Source organism: Dipteris shenzhenensis, chromosome 26, assembly GCF_047967505.1.
Source record: "Dipteris shenzhenensis isolate YYH24624 ecotype China chromosome 26, Dip_SZ_1.0, whole genome shotgun sequence".
NCBI lineage: Eukaryota > Viridiplantae > Streptophyta > Polypodiopsida > Gleicheniales > Dipteridaceae > Dipteris > Dipteris shenzhenensis.
In genome coordinates this window covers 49,406,104-49,425,358 of record NC_141621.1, presented here as the reverse complement: position 1 = coordinate 49,425,358, position 19,255 = coordinate 49,406,104, and the positions used below count along the sequence as shown (strand labels likewise).

Sequence of the window (19,255 nt, the reverse complement as noted above, 5' to 3'; positions counted from 1 at the left end):
AAAGCCTAAACTTCAGCTGAAATCTTGTCAGCCTGAACAATCAAGTATTTCAAATTAAATGCTGCAATATCGTTGCATATCACACAGGTGCATACCATTTTTCTTTTTTCTTGTGTGCGCGCACGCGCGTGAACACACATGCAAGCAGGCTTGGGCCCATGTGCGTGTGAATGTGCATGTAGGATTTTTATAAGAATATGAACAACACCATGCTTCTAGCAACGCAAGCCTTCCCAGACCTCCTAGCATGGCTAGATTCTAGGCTGATCTGTGGATTCAGTGCATTGGCATGGCATCCTTCAGGTTATCTGATTTGCTTTCACAAGATTGATCAAGCTTGCTAGGGATAGCCCACAAAGCCCTGTTTCTTCCGCAGTCCATAAAGCCTATGTTTACAATCTAAGAATAAGTTCTTAGCTTAGGAAAAAAAGAAGAAATTACATTTTACAGATTCCATGGTAGACATATGTAATGTAGAACTTCCATGATGCCTCACACGGGAAGGAATTCAGCAGCTTAATGATCAGGGCTTTCATGTATCTCATGATTGTGGATACCTTTGGTCCCCAATGGTATACCGTATAATTGGATGCATATCCTCATCAATGCTGATGAGATTGTGCCAAATTCACAAGTAGTGTCTACGACACTTGATGGGGCTCCTTGGACTCATATCAGGGATTCACTACGACACTAAAGCTAGTGGCCATGGGCAACTCCCACTATAGCTTCAATCAGCTTGTTGCCCTACTACTGCATATTATGGACAGTCATGCACAAGCTTTGGCAAAGGAAGGGCCAGGCTATGATACCAGACTGAAATCAACTACAAGAGAGGGCCAAAAACCTTTGTAACCACCCAGCCATCGATACTTTGGAGAGCTTCGCTCTCACTTGTTCTCGCTCTAGTACCTACGTGAACCTTTTCATAGGCTAGCTCTCACTAGAATCACCCCTTAACCCAGTGCATGCCATGGGGACCTCTAGGATGCCATGTGTCCTTCCAATGGATCTAGTCTTTAACCTCTCTAGGCATCCCTCTCTAATGCTAGGCCTAGTTGTTTCTAGGTACTAACCCTTTAAACTACCAACAATTAATCTTTTTCAATGATCCCGTTATCTTATGTCAACTGCTATGCTGTCAAACTCTCTTGGTTTCCTGCCTCACCATTACTAAGCCATTGGGTTCCATGATTCTAGTTGATGTGACATTGCCCTAGTCATGGAACATGAAAACTTTAAAAGTGAGTGAACACGAAACATAATGGAAGAGTGTTCAATTGAATTCCCAAATGCACAAATGTTGTAGGTAAAATTACGTTATATTTAGGCTAATTGCTGAGATAACCCTAATCTAGGATGCATCATAGTGACACAAGGACAAATGTGAAAACATAATCCCCAAGTGCATTATTTGGGATGATTGTTAGAATATAACACAAGTTAAGATGAGATATAGTGCATTAGAAAAACAAAGGGCACCTATGCCATGTCACTCTAGGGTTTGAACTTAGCTACGTCTAGAGTTTCTTACTATGCATTTCTTTGTATTTTTTATTTGCTTACTATCATTCGCGAGTGTTGGGCCAAAGCTATGCATGCTTAGTCACTAAAGTATGGAACCCTCAATGCAAAAGCCCCAATAGCTAAAAATTGTCAAATTTAGTAAATTTATTCTTTGAATTTGTACGATTGGATATATTATAGCCGTACAAAGGTATATTTTTCGATCACCTTAGCAAACATGCAAATTCTTTGAATTTTCGTCCAAGTGGTTCAACTATCTCGAAATATCTTACGCGGGTAAAGAAGCCCCAACATATATTTTTCTATCATCTTAGTGGACATGCAAATTCTTTAAATTTACGTCCAAGTGGCATTCAGCTGTTCAGCTATATCGAAATATCTTACGTTGGTGCAAAAGCCCCTACAGCTAAAAACTCTCAAATTGACTAACTTTTTTCATATTAAATTCGTACGATTGGATATATTCTAGTAATAATATATTCTAGTCTTACAAAGGTATATATATTTTTGCCCTTAATCTTCATAATATTGGTCTATTCTAGAATATTGCTTTATTGATTCTTTGCGAGAAGGGTGTTTTTGTTCCAAACACTGTGTCAAGAGATGATTCTAGGGATAGCTAGCCTGTGAAAAGGGTCTCACGTAGAATATTAGAGGGAGAATACATAAGACATGGGAGAACTCAAAAAAAACTATGGCTGGGCGGTTACGAATGCTTTTGGCCCTCTTTTATAGTTGATTTCATAGCCAAGAGGATGATCTACATTAGTCAAATGGTGCAATAAAGTAGTGGATGCAAGCATAGTTGAAACCTATAAAATAGGATAAAGTAATCTAAATATAATAAGGAACAAAAGGGGAGCATAGCCCTACAAACGCTTTCAAAGCATAGTCCATATCTGACACCAAAGCCTCCCCTTTGACATTACCTCCAACAGCGAATGCACAACTCCATAATCCAGTGACTCTCATCGATAGAATCACCTCTACTTCTCAAACTATTAGTTTCTTATGCTAAAAAATGGCCAATTTCCTACCACACCTACACCCGTCAATTGCCAAACAAAAGCTAGAAAAGAAGGGTACTTGACAACTGTTAGAGAAAAGCATTGCTTGATACAGCCAACCCTAATGCAAAGGAGTAAGATCCTACAAATCATTATTTTGGTCTTGTATACAACTAACATATACCTTTGCAAGACTACAATAAGTCCAATCATACAAATTTAGATTTTTTGTTGTTCTAAAGACCAAAAATCTACATAGAAAATAAAAGAGAAAATGAAAGAGAAGAAAAAGAGAGGTAAACAAAAACTTTTATGAAAAAAGAAAGGAAGACATACTTAGCAAGCAAAGCAACACTTATGTCGTCATCAGTGCCCAAGCATAAGCAGCTATACTGGGTTTCTAAAGACCCGCGGAGTCTCTTGGGCAAACCTAGTGCTTACAAAAGAGAAAGAAAACAAGAAATAAAATAAAGATGAAAGGAAGAAGGAAGGTAGGGAAGAGTGGACAGCTTTGTTTCACCCCATGTTACTGGTTAAGGTTTCTTTTTCCATCTTATCTAAGCCATCTTGGTAGCAAACCTACGCGTACTCTCTGAACATAACCAACACAAACACAAGTACACCAAAAGTAATCCTCTCAGTATGTTTCAAACGACAAATACAAGAATATTAATAAAATCACTGACCTTCAAGGCGCTCCTTCCAAACAGAACTCTTAAGATTTGTAAGCGCATCCGTTTGAAGGAAAGCTCCCACCTTTGATTCAATCTCTTCCAAGCTCATCTCTGCAGGCTGTAGACAAGCAATACATCAAAGGAAACAAAAGAGTGATCCAAAGAGCTTCACAATCAAATTCAAGAAAGACGACAAGTTGATGAGACAAAGCAGAAGGGAAAGAAATCAAAGGAACAATTTCACAAGATCACAAAGCCGTATAAGTGAAACTTGAAATGCATCATACCTCGGCATCTTCCATTGAATCATTTCCGGAGTTCTTGCCATGTGGTCCCCCTCCTTCTCCTTTTTTGGAAAGTCCACTCTTCTTTGCAGATTGCTGCATGACAAATCCACAAGTCTATCACATTTACAAAACAAAAGCTAAGTGGGTGAGCAAAGAACACTCTATCTAACAAGGATCTACCTTTACATGTGAAAGGTATCCAGCAACCAAAGATGACCAAGACCATTCTAATTCTGTTTATTATGTCAAATAATAAAATATAGGTCCTAATCTATATTCCAACTGTATATGCCTTCGAAGGCCCTGTTGGATAATGACCCTCATGGGGGGGTGCATCCTTGCAAAGGTTTGAAAGGACTTCATTTGAAGGCTTCTCATTCGCTCGTGAGGAGGCTCCAACGTGGCAGTTAGAAGTGTTATGATTGGTCCATGCAATTGATACGTGCCTGATTGGCTGGTCGAGGCGGTTTCCAATGCATGGCTTACATGCAGCTGTTTTGAACGTGGCAAGGCGGTGCATGGAGTGTTCCAGAGGGGGTACATGGCTCCTACAAATCTATGCGACAGCAAAGAGATCCCTGCTTTTGTCCACGCCACGAGAGCTTGGCTATGAGAGCTACTCTTATGAGTCATTCCTTCAGCTTAGTCATGGGTGTCTAGTGTTTGCAGTACGGCAGCTGCCTGTAGGCAGTCCTTAGTTGAGTCCTGCTTGAGTCGATATCACATGTAAACTGCGACAAGGCCTCTAGGCATGAGCAGTAGTCCGTGGTCTATGTTTTTGGAGCTTGTCCCTCCTCATAATTATATGAGATGCTTTGGTTTTCCATGTGAGATTCTATAGCAAACGATGAGCCTGTCACGGGGACACTCCTCTGCTTCCTACTTCCTCCTTCCCACTCCTCTCTTCCCCCTACTCCCCTTCTTCCTCCTTGAGTCTGAAAGAGAAAGCCAACTGCAATTATTATCTTATGCAAGATTCAATTGGTTTTTGTATTCCAAGAGGGCTGCTCGTCAAATAATCCAACAGGCCCACCATTCATTTGGAAAGTGAACCACCTGATCTTTTGCAGCAATGAAGCAGCCTAAGGCATTCCTCAGAATTTATCACATTCACTGTTACAAAAAAGCGCCCCCCCCCCCCCCCCCCCCACCCCCTCCCAAACAAAACACACATACAAAATTCCAGCAATAGTGAAGGGCACGATCTATAGAGGTATGCTAAGCAAAAAAAGTGTGTCGTCGTAACAACAATCCCCATCCCCCCTATTGTCATCGATCCCATATTCTAATTATCATCTCTCTCCACGAAAAAGATCCACATCAACGAGACTGTTCCTGCCAAGACACATTACATTTCTTGCAGGCACATCTCCAATTATGATGTCAAAAATATGTATTTTGTTGAAATGTTTCCCTTCTAAGTAACATTTTAAAAAAAATGCAAATTTTTATTTTAAAGGACACTGAGAACCTTACCACAGTATGAATACTCTTCTTGCCAGATAGCATGCTTGCAGCAGACTTCCTCACACCTCCGTTTTCAGATGACTGTACTAGTTTTCATGAACAAAGTACAGTTTTACACAAGCACAAAACATATCAATATTAGAATTTCCAAGCTATCCATGGAAAGGGTTTTGAAAAAAAGGCAAGTTGTCGATATAAACACATTTTAAAATGAAGAGACGTGACTACTGCCCCCCCCCCCAAAAAAAAAAAAACAAAAAGCACCAAGTTACCTCCGGAAGTAGACTTGAACTACTTGCAACAACCGAGCTTCTTACCACTACTGCAGAATATAAGAAATAGCCAAGCATATAAGCACACACATTTTGATCAAATAGGGGAAAAAATACAAAGAAGAATTGAGCAATGCCCCCCCCTGCCCTCTCTCTCTCTCTCTCTCTCTCTCTTGTGTGTCTCTGTGAGATGAAAATGACAGCATCTACATTGAAGGAAGAACAAGACAAAACATCAGGAGAGATCTCAACCTTATAGTAGTAGGATTAAAGAGGAGGGAAAGACAATACATATGACCTGCTGGATGATCTCTTTAAAGAGAATGCACATACAAGAGCCACAATGGGTTGATGCCTGCTGTTATGGTAGCAGAGACATGCGAGCATGAAGGGAAAGCATATAAGAATCTTATGCTACAGAAGAAGAGAATTCCAAGTGTTCGACAGCTAAGGAGGAATGAAAGAACCGATTTATGTGGCTGGAAATTGTGCAAGGGTAGCAAAGTTGCTTCATAGTGGCATGTATCTTGCTCCTCTTAACTCCAATTTTTAAAGATCCAAATTTTTCCCCCGCAGATCCCTTCAAAGCACGTTCAACAATTCACAAAAGGGAGATATCAATGTATTTAGTGACCTTAATGGTGTAATTTCCGCTAAAAGTGGAAGGCACAAATGTTGGAAAGTGGCATGGACTGCCACGTGTCTTCACGGAGTGTGCCCCAGGTGCCGGAGTCCCACTCCCACCCCATAGCCACGCACATGGACCTCCTCACTCCCAAACAGTCCCAGGAGGGATGTGAGGATAAGGCTCACTTAGGATATATATTTCAGGCCACATACTCGCCTCATATGCTGATGGGATTTCTCCCAAGCCTACGGCCACCTATCAATGCGCGAGGGCACGAGGCCCTTTGGCCTCCATTTTCCATTAAGTTCCACTTAGTCTAATGTACCTAGGGGCGTGTTAGGACCACACCAGGCCCATGTTTCAACACCTCTTCTTGGTCCTAACACCTTGACTTGACCAAGGTGAACACCAATCACGGAGCATTAGTCAATTCACACAGTGCAGCTCAGTCACACACGATCAATCACAAAGGGCCGCTGCCAATCAAATGCCACGAACAACAGCTATCATAAAAAAAACCACAAGAGCAGCCCACGTAATGGGAAAAAACCCAGAGAAGAAGCCAATAGCTACAATCTTAAGGCAACAATGAAGTTGGGCGAGCTGCTAACAAAATGACAATCGAGTCTCTCTTCTTTGCAAAGTTCTTTCTAAAGCTCTAATTTTTTGGCACTTGGCTCCACATTTTGGTTCTCTTTTGTCCTTCAAATTATCAAGTCAACCAAAAAGGTTGACTAATCCTTCTTCAAGTTTAAAAATCCCTTTTTTTTACACTAGTTTGGTAGAAGGACATAAAAGTGTCCTAGGACACTTTTATGTCTTGTCAATTTAGCAACTTCCTAGAATTATTCAAAATCATCGATAAGGTATTTTAGGATTTTGATTATTTTCCATAATAGCTTATATGCTGAAAAAAACCTGAAATTATTATGGATTGGAACTTGCACCTCTTACTTTGAGTTCTACCTAAAGTTTTGAGGTCAACCTAACACCGACATTTCAAGCTGTTTTCTCAAGTTTTAGATAAAACAACCATACTTCTTACTTAGAATGAGTTTTCTTAGAGTTTGTAAGTCCTGGAGTCTAAGGATAACTATAACACATATGTTTATATTTCCTCGGAGCTAGATAATGTAATTTTAGTGAATGCTGATGGCAAGGGAAAAATCGATCTTTTACAAATTCTTTGACATGTCTAACAAGTTCCAAACTCAACCATACTTAGTACATGTCTTCAATAGGATATTATGGAGTAGTGTGAGTTTTTTAGGGGACCTAATATCATGTAAAACACCAAATTCAAATCGTATATTGATTGTTCATTGTGCTGTAATTCATGCTAAATTCAAGATAGAAGGGTTAAAGGATATCATAATAACCTTAATACGCTTAAAATTATACTTATAGTGTCTCTAATCATGTTGGGTGACCATACATATGAAGGTGCTTGCCTTTCTTTTCTATGGATTAGCACACTCTCAAATAGATCAAGGGGCTTCAACAATTTCTTCACATGAAGCGCGGAAACGACTCAGACGCGTATTTGGTCAAGTAAATGCAGCCTCTCCATTTTTCTTTGAAAGAACTTTTATCGCCTTGAGATGAATGAAGCTGTGAAAGTGACCGGATAAGTGAGGTGAGTATCTCGGGTTCCAGTTGTGTGCTAGGCCTATAACACATGTAGGTACTATGTGGCAACAAATTGTAAACACCTTGCATGTGGGACTTGGAGATGCAGTGCTCAATGAAGGACAAGTGGATTATTCCTCTTGCCTATTTAAGGTCTTGTACATGAGTGTGTGAGACATCTTTGTGGGTTGTATCCTCTTAGTGATTAATGTACTTTGAGTTTCTTTGTGACACCTTGCATATAACTCTCCTTCCATATTCCACACTATCTTGCCTTTGAATTTGTAACATGGTATCTAAGCACTTTCCATGGGTGGAGGGCTCTAAGTGATGATATATATATATATATATATATATATATATATATATATATATCATCCGTGGGAGGCATAGAGGGCCTATGGGACAAAGTACACCGAGAGAGAGAGAGAGAGAGAGAGAGAGAGAGATGTTTTACCATCTTCAAGAGGCCTCGCAGGCCTATCAGACAAAGTACAATCGGAGGCGAGGTCGAGATGCCAGAAAGTATACGCTTGTTTTGTAGACTTTCAAAATGCCTTTAACACTATCCCACGATCCCGCATGATCAAAAGACTACAGGATATGCAGATTCCAGAGGTTCTGATCTAAGGAGTGGTGAGCCTATACGAGTCCGTCAAGGGGAGAGTTCGTGTCCTAGGTTCAGAGCATGATCGGAATAAAGTAGGGATGCCCTCTCTCAGAGACTCTCTTTGGGCTCTACATTGATGAGATTACATCTTTCGTAGACCGTCTAGAAGGGGAGGGAGCACCACTAGCAGACTTGATGATACAGATTCTACTATACGCGGATGACATAGTCCTCCTGTCATCTTTGGCAGAGGGACTACAAAGACATCTAGATGCCCTATAGGTGATGGTTAACCTTGGGAAGACCAAGATCGTGATCTTCGACACCTCTTACACAGTGCTTCACCGACATAGCTTTACATACCAGAGTAAGCCAATGGAGATTGTGCAGTCCTACACATACTTGGGTGAAGTTTTCACAGGCCCAATTTTCACGATGACCCACACAGCCAGAGCACAACTCACACATGGGCACGATGCTTTGGCCCGACTAGAGCGACAGTGTTTCCAAGCGCACTTCCAAGATCCACCGACGAATTGTTGGCTTTTCGACACTCTAGTGAGGCCGACTGCCATGTATGCGGCACCTTTGATCCCATTTTTCAGACAGTGACTTTCCTCCACAAAGTTTGGGACCTACCTCGCGAGAGACTTCCGAGGTTCGCACTGGAGTCCTCCATACGACTAGCAAAGAGTGGGGTAGGTACATCTTGGTTTGCACACATCACCGCATGGTTTGCCAGTCACATCATTCAGATGGATGGGCTTCCCCCGTTTTCGTATAGCATGGATGCACCGCCCAAGTTGATCCCACGGGATGAGATTAACCGCATCATACAGTTAGATCTCCTCCAACTCCACACATATCATCAGACCTCAGTATCTCCAGGACAGAGGAGTCTCACACACCCTGAGAATTGCCATCGGACAAATGCGGGTCTCGTCCCATCAGCTGAGGATCGAGGCACGGAGAGCTGCACACATACCCACAGAGCAGTGGACTTGCAAGTTATGCACGATGGGGACGATGGAGACAAAGGAGCACTTTCTATGTGTCTGCCCAACCTACTATGAGATCTGAGAGTATGGCCAATCATAAGAGTGGGGATCTCATGCCTTCTGTATTGGTACAATGGTGGTAGTGCTCTAGGTAGGTGGAAAACCGTGGCATACGGCATGGTTGAACAACTGTGCTAGGATCGAAGTCAGGACCTCCAATCCATGTGCGAAGTGTGTCGTTTCTCATGATCTCATGATCTCGGGTTATGAAGTCGGAGAAGGGCAGCCCGTACATTCTGTGCAGTGAATAAATGACATGATCATATAGAGAGCATGCATATGTGTTCCAAACCTCTAGGTCTGTGATAGGAATGGGCGACTTTCCCTCCAATAAGAGCCCCTAGCCAATGGTAGGATCCCCTTCACGAAAGGATCTGATCACCTAGAAAAGCCCGCTTCTTATAACGTGTTACTCGACATGAGATCCTGTGCCTAAAGTGAAGTCAAATGTCCCAAGGTTCGCTCATGTGTGAGATGAGCTCTCATCACTCTGCACTCGTCAATCAAACCAGTGGTTTTCAGGCATCTTTCTGTTTGGTAAACGTGCAGATTGGGTCGGGGGGAAACATCTGGTGGTGGCATCATGTACCACTGAGACAAGGATGTCTTATGCGTGAGCAAGGTATATGTCATCTCCGAGTACGGCAAGCAGTTTTAAGGTTAGGTGGCTCGTGTACACTGGGTCAAGGATACAGTGGAAGTGGATCTGAACACAAGGTGAATGGGGGACCCTCAATGTAGCTAGCACGACGACTGAGATACAGAAGACTACATATGAGTGGTCAGCACCAAATGGAGGGGGGGGGACAGTAAAGTCGTGTATCCATGAGACAAAGCCTAGTGGACCTAATACGGGTAGTCCACTCTGCTTGTCCCCCCACCATGTGAAAATAAGTGAGCCCGCCAGTTGATGCTGTCTCCCACATGAGATTGACGCCCATCTAACTAAACAAAACTTGGGCACCTGCCATTGGAGTATCTTCCACTGTCAAGCCTCTTACCAGCATGTTCAAAGCTTTGCTGGCCCTCCTTTTCTCTTCCACCAGAGCTTCTGAAATTAATTCCTTCTTAGGGGCTGTTGCTCCCTGCTTAGAGAGAGAGAGAGAGAGAGAGAGAGAGAGAGCTTCCAAGTCACCCACTTGCCTATCCACCTGTTAAGGGAAGCTCTACAAAAGCCCCCCATCCATTGTTTTCGACCAATGAGCAGCTTCAGCCCATGGCAAAGAGAGGCATTGAGCAAAGGACTACTCGTATAAAAAGAGAATAGCAGCCAGCAACGCATATCTAGCAAGCTTCAAAGGCAGAAGTAGTAGAATACTGACAAAGGCACAAGTGACCCATAGCAAGAGCATATCAAGGAGGCGATATAGCGCTTTGAGCGACAGTAGCGCTTTGAGCGACAGTATCTCAAAGTTCACCCTTCTCTCAAAGGCAAAGTCATCAGCTGTTGCTGACGTTCTTTGCTCTGCCATCGGTTCTCTGTACTACTGCATTGGTTTCTTCACAGATGATGTTCCAGAAGTCTCAAAAAGTGTACACATCACCCCAAATTTTTTGCAAAATTAGTCAAAAGTATTTGCAGAAACGCAAATTATATAATGTTCGTCTTCAGCGGTACCCTTTTGCAAGCCTTCATCAGTAAGGAGATAGCATAACTCAGTGGCAACACTTTCTTAGAAAAGCCTTGGATTTCAAGCGTTGTTTCCCACCGCTTCTTCTGATGCTGCCGCGCAAGCTTCAATGCCCTCGCACCTTGACACATGGCAATAGGCTTGGCGAAATCCCATACGGATTTGAGACAACTATGTGGCCTGAATATATAGCCTAAGTGAGTGTCCTCCTCACATCCCTTCCGGAACTTTTTGTTGGGGAGGAGGCCCATGTGCGTGAATATGGGACGGGAGTGGGCCCCCTGCACCTGGCGCACTCTCCTGTGGAGAGAATGGACTGTCAATGCCACTTTCCAACATGGTATCAGAGCAGCAGGATAGCATTGGCAAAGGAGCTTAAGCCACACAGAGTGCCTCTTGCGACTGAATCATTGCAGCCCTTCACTTGCATGAGTTTCCTGCAATCAATATTAGTTTTGAACCTGAAATACAAAGCTGTGATTTGAGTTTACTTCTCGGTTGCATTTCGGGTGCTTGGGGGGGGGGAGGGCGGCAGGTAAAACAAAAACTAAACTAACACAAAGTTGACAGGAATGGATTCCGCAGACCTGAGCTCGGAGCTATCACGGCAGGTCCATTCCCACCAGGACCAATCATCTCAGTTAGTTTCTTCTTCCTCACATCATCAAGCTTCTCTATTGACCTTTCTAGTGGTCTCATCCCAACCAGCTGCAACAGACAGTTACGTCTAAGAGTCACAAAAGTAGAACAGCAAACACGTCCAGCAAAACCAGAGAAACCAAGTGACTTCTAAAAGATACAAAAGTAGAATAGCAAACACACCCAGCAAAACCAGAGACAACAAACTCTGCGACAGTGTAATTTCAAACAACTGTTTATTTATCTTCACCTTTGCTATTGCTGCAAGAGCCGAGAATGCAGCATCCCTGACTTCAGGTGTGCCATCTGTGAGGCTCTGTCAGGTGATAGAATGCAAAAAACGTAAAATAAGGCACAAGTTACAGTAGTCAATTCACTCTACAAAGTGCTTTCAGAAATTGTAAACTGTGTTGCTCACAAATGTCAGATCAAATTTCAATGCATTCAACATAGAGATTGAGGTAAGGATAGCATGCTACAAACATTTCCCAGAGACAAAGCTTGTGCAGATTTAAGTTTTATGCTCGTGTCGATCTGCCTACCTCCATTAAAATCGGGACATATTCCTTATGTAGCTTTAAGATATTTGCCTTGGGGCTGGACTCAATGCAGGCTGTAATCCAAGTTAGAGTCAATGAGCGTACTGCTGGAACTTTGTTCTTAGTTGCCAGTCTGACATCTGCATGGAGAAGAAAGTATAGAGACGGTTATCCTACAGCGCTTGGTCCCCTTAAAACTTGCAAAATCTTAAAGAGGTTCGGAAAAAATTGCCCTCGCAGGCAAAAAGACTTGTTGGTGGGGGAGGGGGGGGGTAGATCTTGGAAGGCAAGACTTTAAAGGTTTACTGATGGAGCACAATTAGCTAGCCACCACTGCAGGAAGAGAAAAAGGCCACGAAAGCCGAGCCGCACTGATGCATGAGCTGAGTCAACTTTCAAATTTTAAAACATCACCTATATATCGGTCTTCCAGAGGACAAAAAAGACAATCAAGTCATACAAGGCAACAATACACCCTCCAAGGGAGAACCATCCTTGAGTATATTCAAGAAGTAAAGATCATTACCACCTGTCCCGAGAGCAATAGCAATGAGAGGCTACATCAAGCGACATGATAGATCTTGTGCTTCTGGCTCTTAATTTGTTGTGTGGATCACTTCAAAAATGTAGTGGGATAAATTTCAACTTGACAGGAAGACTTCACTCAAACTGACAATGAATTGGACGTAGCAGCAAGAGTTTGCTCGACCTGGCAAAGGGATTGAGCCTACCAGCAAGATATTGGTCGCTAATCGGAGCACAATCCCCACAACCAAAGGGTTAAAAAAGGAAGCAAAGCTGAGCATCCTTCACTGCAGAGCTTCTACCTCCTCATACATGAGCTCTCTGACGTAGTTTCTGAGATGGGGATTGCTCATCAAAATCAAACAGCAAGGGTTCTAGTTAAGCGGTCCCATCGGCTAAGTCATGCATGGCAGATAGAATGCGATGATCCAGGGCCTCTCGCCCTATCTCGTACACAAAAAACATTCATCCATGAATTTTATCGCAGGCATGTGGGCTCATCAGCCAAGTCATGCATGGCAGATAGAATGCGATAAGCCAGGCATCTCGCCCTGTATCGTACCCAAAACATTCATTCATAAGTTTGTCACATTCAGGAAGAGTTGCAAGTTGCTATTAGCTATCATACACCCAATTCTTATGAAATGAAACAACCAATGCAGGCACTACCACTACAGATAGTGGCTAAACTACTAACACTATTAAACGAGGAGGAGTTGTTCAGATGTGCTGCTCGGACTATCATGTAAGATCTACGATACATAAAAAATTCTTGCTCCTGATTCTTTAACAAGGCATTGCATGACCTTGGCGGCGGGCAGCCGCAGTGGCGCAGACATGCAAGGCAAGGCCTAATCAAGAAAAACTTGAAAAGCTGGCTGGTATAAGCCAAGAAAGAAAGCTGCAGCCAGAGCATGACTTCCAGAAAGTACCGTCCAGGTTGCCCTTTAGAGCTACTACACAAAATCAAGATGCCCTGATGTCATCAACTTGTAGGACACATCCCTTTCCTGTTCAAATAGTAACAATGATGATGTAGACATCAATGACTAATAGATGGTAGTAAATAAGAATGCATGTTCAAATAACCACATCCAGGGGATCCTAAAGCCGTCACTCAAGGCATAATCTCAACATGTCAACATTTATAAGATATGATACTCCCAATCAAGTTCACATTGTACTAAAACATTGTTTCGAGAACATACAAGCAAAGGCAATTGGAACAGCAAGCAGATCCTGGAAAACACCAAGGCTAGATTCTGAGTGGATCCTATTATTCAAATCAGCTATTCAAATCAGCATTGCAAACATAATATAGGTCACCAACAACATCGGACATGCAAGACTCTGACCAGATTAAGCCTCAGACATCCCCAAAAAGAAAGAACCTGCAACATGTCCCACTCTTGGAACCCCTCCACTAGTCCCACACTCGACCGTAAGATTGCCAGGATGATTCAGCGACGCAAACATAAAATAGGTCACCAACAAAATAGGAAAAGCAAGACTCTGATTAAGCTTCAGACATCCCAGAAATGAAAAAAACTGCTACACTTCCCACTCTTGGAACCCCTCCACTACTCCCCACTCGACCATAACACCGTGATGAGAGGTTCTTACACTTATACTGCTTGTAAGCAGGAAATCTTTCTGATTGGCCTAACACATCACATAATATAATTCAAACATAAAATAGGTCACCAACAAAATAGGACATGCAAGATTCTGACCAGCTTAAGCTTCAGACATCCCAGAAAAGAAAGAACCTGCTACACTTCCCACTCTTGGAACCCCTCCACTAATCCCCCACTCGACCATAACATTGCCATGATGATACCTTTGAGGTTTCTTACACTTACAATGCCTGTTAGCAGGAAATCTTTCTGATTGACATAATACATCACATAATATAATTCATACAAAGAAACCTGTTCACCAAGATATGGCAGATTAAAAACAACACTCCAGTCCTTCTCTTTACAGCTCTAGAATTTACTTCTTTATGAACTCAAATCTGACAGCAGATCTTCCAAACTCAAATGTCTGGTTTGACAGCATCACTCGGAAGTCACAGGAGAGTAACTAATCATTTCAACACCGAGCAAGCCATGAAAGGGTTGAACCAATTGCATGGTCTCCTTACACAATCAAGAATACAGGATTGGCGTAACCAAAACTTGCCTTCAACAATGTCAGCTAGCTGAACACATCCACCATCATGCAGCGCTTGCAGAGTATGTGAAAGAGCGTCTACCATGACGGGTTTCCTTTCTTTCAGTTTTTCCTGTTTGACAAAATAACAAGAAATTGGACATTCCAATCGAGCTCCATGGCGTTGTATTAGATGCACTGAATGGAAGGGTTGCATACCAATAATATAGGGAGCAGCAACCGAGAACCATTACTGAAATCCTTCCGCAGTCCCTTGGCAAGATTGCCTGTAGCTTGGACAGCTTCTACGGCCACAGCAATATTCACATCTGTGATCAACTGAGAGATCCATTCAAAAATGCAGATCAATAAAATGTCAAAAGCCCTGCTCTTATTAAAAGCTATTCAACTTTATGACTGACATATATTTGTTCTCCAAACCTTTTCTAACATGTGGTTATGTACCTTCTTTAGAGTACGGCATACTTCAGTAAAATCCCCAGGAGATATCTTTTTTACAGATGCTAGTTTTGTCAGCTCTGCCACTGCATCACGCCTTTCAGACCACTTGGTAGCTTTCTGCTCAAATTTGAAAACAGCAGCAACGGGAATTGTTTAAGAAAGGAAGTTGCCGCACAAAAGCTCCATTCAAGCAATAATTACAACCTAAAATGTAGGATTTAAGATGTAAAAGATCACACAAAAAAATGTCTCTTCTTAAGAACCAGACTTTGGACTTTGACAGATCTCCCTGCAGAGAAGAAGACCATAGGATGCAAGGTCTTCATAAGAAGAAAATGCAGGACAATGATGAGATGTTCACACACACCCTTAGGAAGGAAAGCACGTGATTTCAGTATGAAGAAATCCCACGAGGGGTAGCAGGTTTCAGGGCTGAGGAAGAAATGACAGTAGTCACATGAGACAACTGGAATGACAGGAGATACAAAAGCATCACGTTTTGAATTTCGCCATGTATCAGGAAGCCAAAAGCAAAGAAAACAATAGCTATGGCCGCCACTAAACTTACCACTCCCTCCCAAAACCCTGACTTCTCTAACGGAATCAGAATGTCGACAGGATCCACGAGGTCGTACTCATCAACTTCCAGTGGACCTGATTTAAAAGCAAATGAGAGTAAGGTTTAACCAAAATAACTAGAATAGCATTACACAATTGTCAAAAATCTCACCACTCATTGTAGTATCATCTGCAGAAACAGGCCCAACGACATCTGCAATGACATCTTCTTCAATCTCCTTTGCTTGTTCTGACCTGTGTACAACAAAGAAAGAATGTTTACAAGGTGGAACCGCCGTTAATTAACAAGGTAAGACAACCACCTCCCTATCCCGATTCCATTGCACGATTCCCAGATAATTTAAGGGCTACTTAGCATCTGTATCTTTAATAGTTGATCAGCTTATTCTTAGGACATGGTCCATTTACAATTGCTTTCCTGATATAACCTGCATGCACCTTGGAGAACCTTTCCGAAAATGAACAATTTTTTCTTATACACACTGAACCAGTAAGCACAGATACATTCGTCAAGCCCCCACCCACCCCCATCTCTGGCAGTCTTCCAAAAGCCAAACAAAATCTTGCAAACAGAACATGTAGTGTCCCACAGTACCCTAACCTATAAGATTCACATATTACCATCCCAAAGGACCCTAACCTATAACACTTGTCCCACAACTACCTTAATAAGAAGTTATTCAGACAGTACCCTTCCAAGGAGAAACACAGATGTGCTCTCTTAGACTCTTGGTGCTGGTCGTAATTATTCTAAATATCATTATCAATGAATTCGTTGTACTCTCTTTGTCAATAAATTCCTTCAAAGAGGAAATCCGTAATGTGAGTCTGGGCATAATGTTCTCAAGCATTTCAGAGATTCACAACTCAAAATATATATAAACCTGGTCGTATTTATTTCACTTGTGTGGATTGCATTGTGACTGCTTGTTTCTTTTGTTCTACGCAAGTGATCAGTGCTTCCTTGATGCTCCACGATGATTACTTGATTCTTATAGTCTATATCAGAGATTTGTGCTTGCTTGATGCACCATGATGATGATTTCCTTGCAAAGTCGTTTAGGTTCAGATCTTATTAAGCTCATTGTAAGTTTATTCAGATGATAGCCCTTTTATATTATTTTTAAAAAATGCCCCACTTGGATCATGGTTCAAGCTAAAGATGCACTAGATTGTATTGGGTGTAGCCTATCGGCATTCTGATTTGGAAGAGACAAAGGCATAGGATAGGTTTGGCAGGATCTTAAGTCCTAGAAGTCTTTGTGTTAAGTAGTACAGCTTGTCTAGATGTAGGAAATGGTCAAGACCACGTATGTGTTTCTAATAAGGATAACATAGAAAGGACAAATTCAACCTTAAATAGTTAACCTAATGTATAGTGAATTAAAGTAGTCGCACATGTCACCATATGCTTCACCCAAAAAATTATCAACAAATAAATGAATGAACACTCTCGTTAAAAGCAAATGAAACCCTATTCCTAAGAGGTGAAAGCTTCATTTTCCTGACTCTCAAACCTTTTGCTTGCTCTCTTGCTTGTGCAAGCTATTCCCTTGACGCTGAGTTTCAAACCATAAAAGTTTTCAGCTCTTGGATTAAATCTCCTGTCATCTAGTTGTTCCCCCAACCCTTGTTAACTAGAATTCTGTTTTTTTACATGCCTTCTTCATCAGACTATGATCTTGAATCCATTTGATCATTCAGTGGTGGGCTGTCTTCTACATCAAAATCTCTTCATCACCATCTTCTTGGAAAACATTGCCCACACAGAGTTCTCGAAAAACCTTCGCATTCTGATTGAAGGTTGGCACGTAGACTTAGAACACCCAAATTTGTATGTCCTAGCTATGGCCTATAATTTTCTTTGTTGAGGTTGCACACACGGACTACGTACTTGTGGCTCAAGAAGAGAGACCCTTCTTCCACTTTATACATAGCCCTTCCTTGACCTTATACATGTGTCATATAATCTCCTACCAAATCGTAGCTCTTAGAAGACACATACACACTCCTAATTTAACGCACAAATGCAACTTGGTTTAATTGAAATGCCTATGAAGTTTATGAGGGGCAAGGAGAAAACACACCATAGGAGGAAGAATGAGAGGCTGAAATCAATTGCACAAGACTTTGAAATGGAAAGAAACAGCGGGTAAACCCTAGAGCTAGATTAAGTCCTAGAGCGACACGTGGCATACTACCACAAGTACCATGCAAAATATATTATTACACTAGTGTCTCAAGGACCCTAGACTCCTTCATTGAGCTAGAATCAAATTCTTGATCTAAACTTGTTTATGACTCCTGAGAGCATTATCCTACCCATGGTGAGCATAAGCCCAACATTTCAATAATGATTCTTAATTCTTAATGATTGCATCCATAGTCACTAGACACGCTTCCAAACGCAAACGTTTCGAAACATTTCAAACAATGTGCTTGAGACTTTGAGGAACCGAAGTTGCGTTGGGTATAGAAAATATGCCCCTTGAGGCTCATACCCCATAGGCCTAAGAAACACATAAATATGACCGAAAGGGATCCACAACATGGAAAAAAACTCTTAACTCAATGGTCCAATAGTACTATTGAATACAGAAGGTGAATAGGGGGTATTTTAATTTTAAAAGGGCAAGCTTCCATATTTCATTGGCTCTGAAACGTTTTGAAACAACAAAACATTAATGTTTAGACCATGATTGCATCATCATGTATTCTCAATCCCTCTCTAAAGAAACAAATTTACGCTATACTAAGGAGATGCCTACATAGGAATATTTTCTCTTTTGGCAGAATGTTGGTGACTATATCTGCTAGATTGTCCTTGGTACAACAATAGACCATCTAGATCTAATGATTTTCCACCTTCTCACACATGAGGTGATATCTAATATCAATGTGCTAGGTCCTCATATAATCCACAAGATTCTTGGCCAAGGCAATGCATGATTGGTTGTCACAACCAATAGGAACGAACCCTCCTGTGCTAAGACAAGCTGCTTAAGATAATACTTAGCCTCAATGGAAGGAAGACCAATAGTATTTTGTTTTTTGCTCACCCATGAAATCTCGCCAATGCTGAGTGAATAAGTATAGCCTATAGTAGACTGTTGTCTTTGCTAACTGGCCAATCATTGTCACAAAACCCTTGCAGCTGTAGAGTTTTGGAACTGCGCCAAGATGCTTAGTACCTACCTGAGGATCCCAGATGCCAATGGCTAGCTTTCGGATTTACCATATACTAAATAACATAGCTAACGGCATAACAGATGTCTGGCCTAGTGGTCATGAAATAAATCAAGCTGCTTGTACAGCGTGGCATTCACATTAGTCTCTGATTTCAATCCTCTTTCCATGGAAGTTGAAATCGATCTGATGTCCTGCATGTGAAATTTTCCCAAGAAGCCTTTAGCATACTTCGTTTGACTTACAAAAATGCCATTTGTATGTTGCCATACTTCCACGCCCAAGGAGTATTTCAGCTGCCCCCAAATCTGTCATTTCATACTCCTTACATAATGCTGTTTTGAGCTGTTCTATCAGTGTGTAATCATTGCCATGATGATA

At 41.8% G+C, this 19,255-nt stretch overlaps 1 protein-coding gene across 1 annotated transcript in view; it reads right to left on the bottom strand.

The window, feature by feature from the left end:
• The window catches only part of MOR1 (ARM repeat superfamily protein), a 90,587-nt gene that overhangs the window by 36,161 nt on the left and 35,171 nt on the right, over positions 1 to 19,255 (bottom strand). The window contains exons 7-18 of the mRNA XM_087397552.1: positions 15,840 to 15,922; positions 15,678 to 15,763; positions 15,113 to 15,226; positions 14,867 to 14,986; positions 14,678 to 14,780; positions 11,972 to 12,108; positions 11,680 to 11,745; positions 11,378 to 11,498; positions 5,235 to 5,284; positions 4,972 to 5,043; positions 3,496 to 3,588; positions 3,221 to 3,326 (exon numbers count right to left, since the gene is read on the bottom strand). Of these exons, the coding sequence (XP_087253678.1) occupies positions 3,221 to 3,326; positions 3,496 to 3,588; positions 4,972 to 5,043; positions 5,235 to 5,284; positions 11,378 to 11,498; positions 11,680 to 11,745; positions 11,972 to 12,108; positions 14,678 to 14,780; positions 14,867 to 14,986; positions 15,113 to 15,226; positions 15,678 to 15,763; positions 15,840 to 15,922 (1,151 nt within the window). The remainder of the gene's footprint in view (positions 1 to 3,220; positions 3,327 to 3,495; positions 3,589 to 4,971; positions 5,044 to 5,234; positions 5,285 to 11,377; positions 11,499 to 11,679; positions 11,746 to 11,971; positions 12,109 to 14,677; positions 14,781 to 14,866; positions 14,987 to 15,112; positions 15,227 to 15,677; positions 15,764 to 15,839; positions 15,923 to 19,255) is intronic.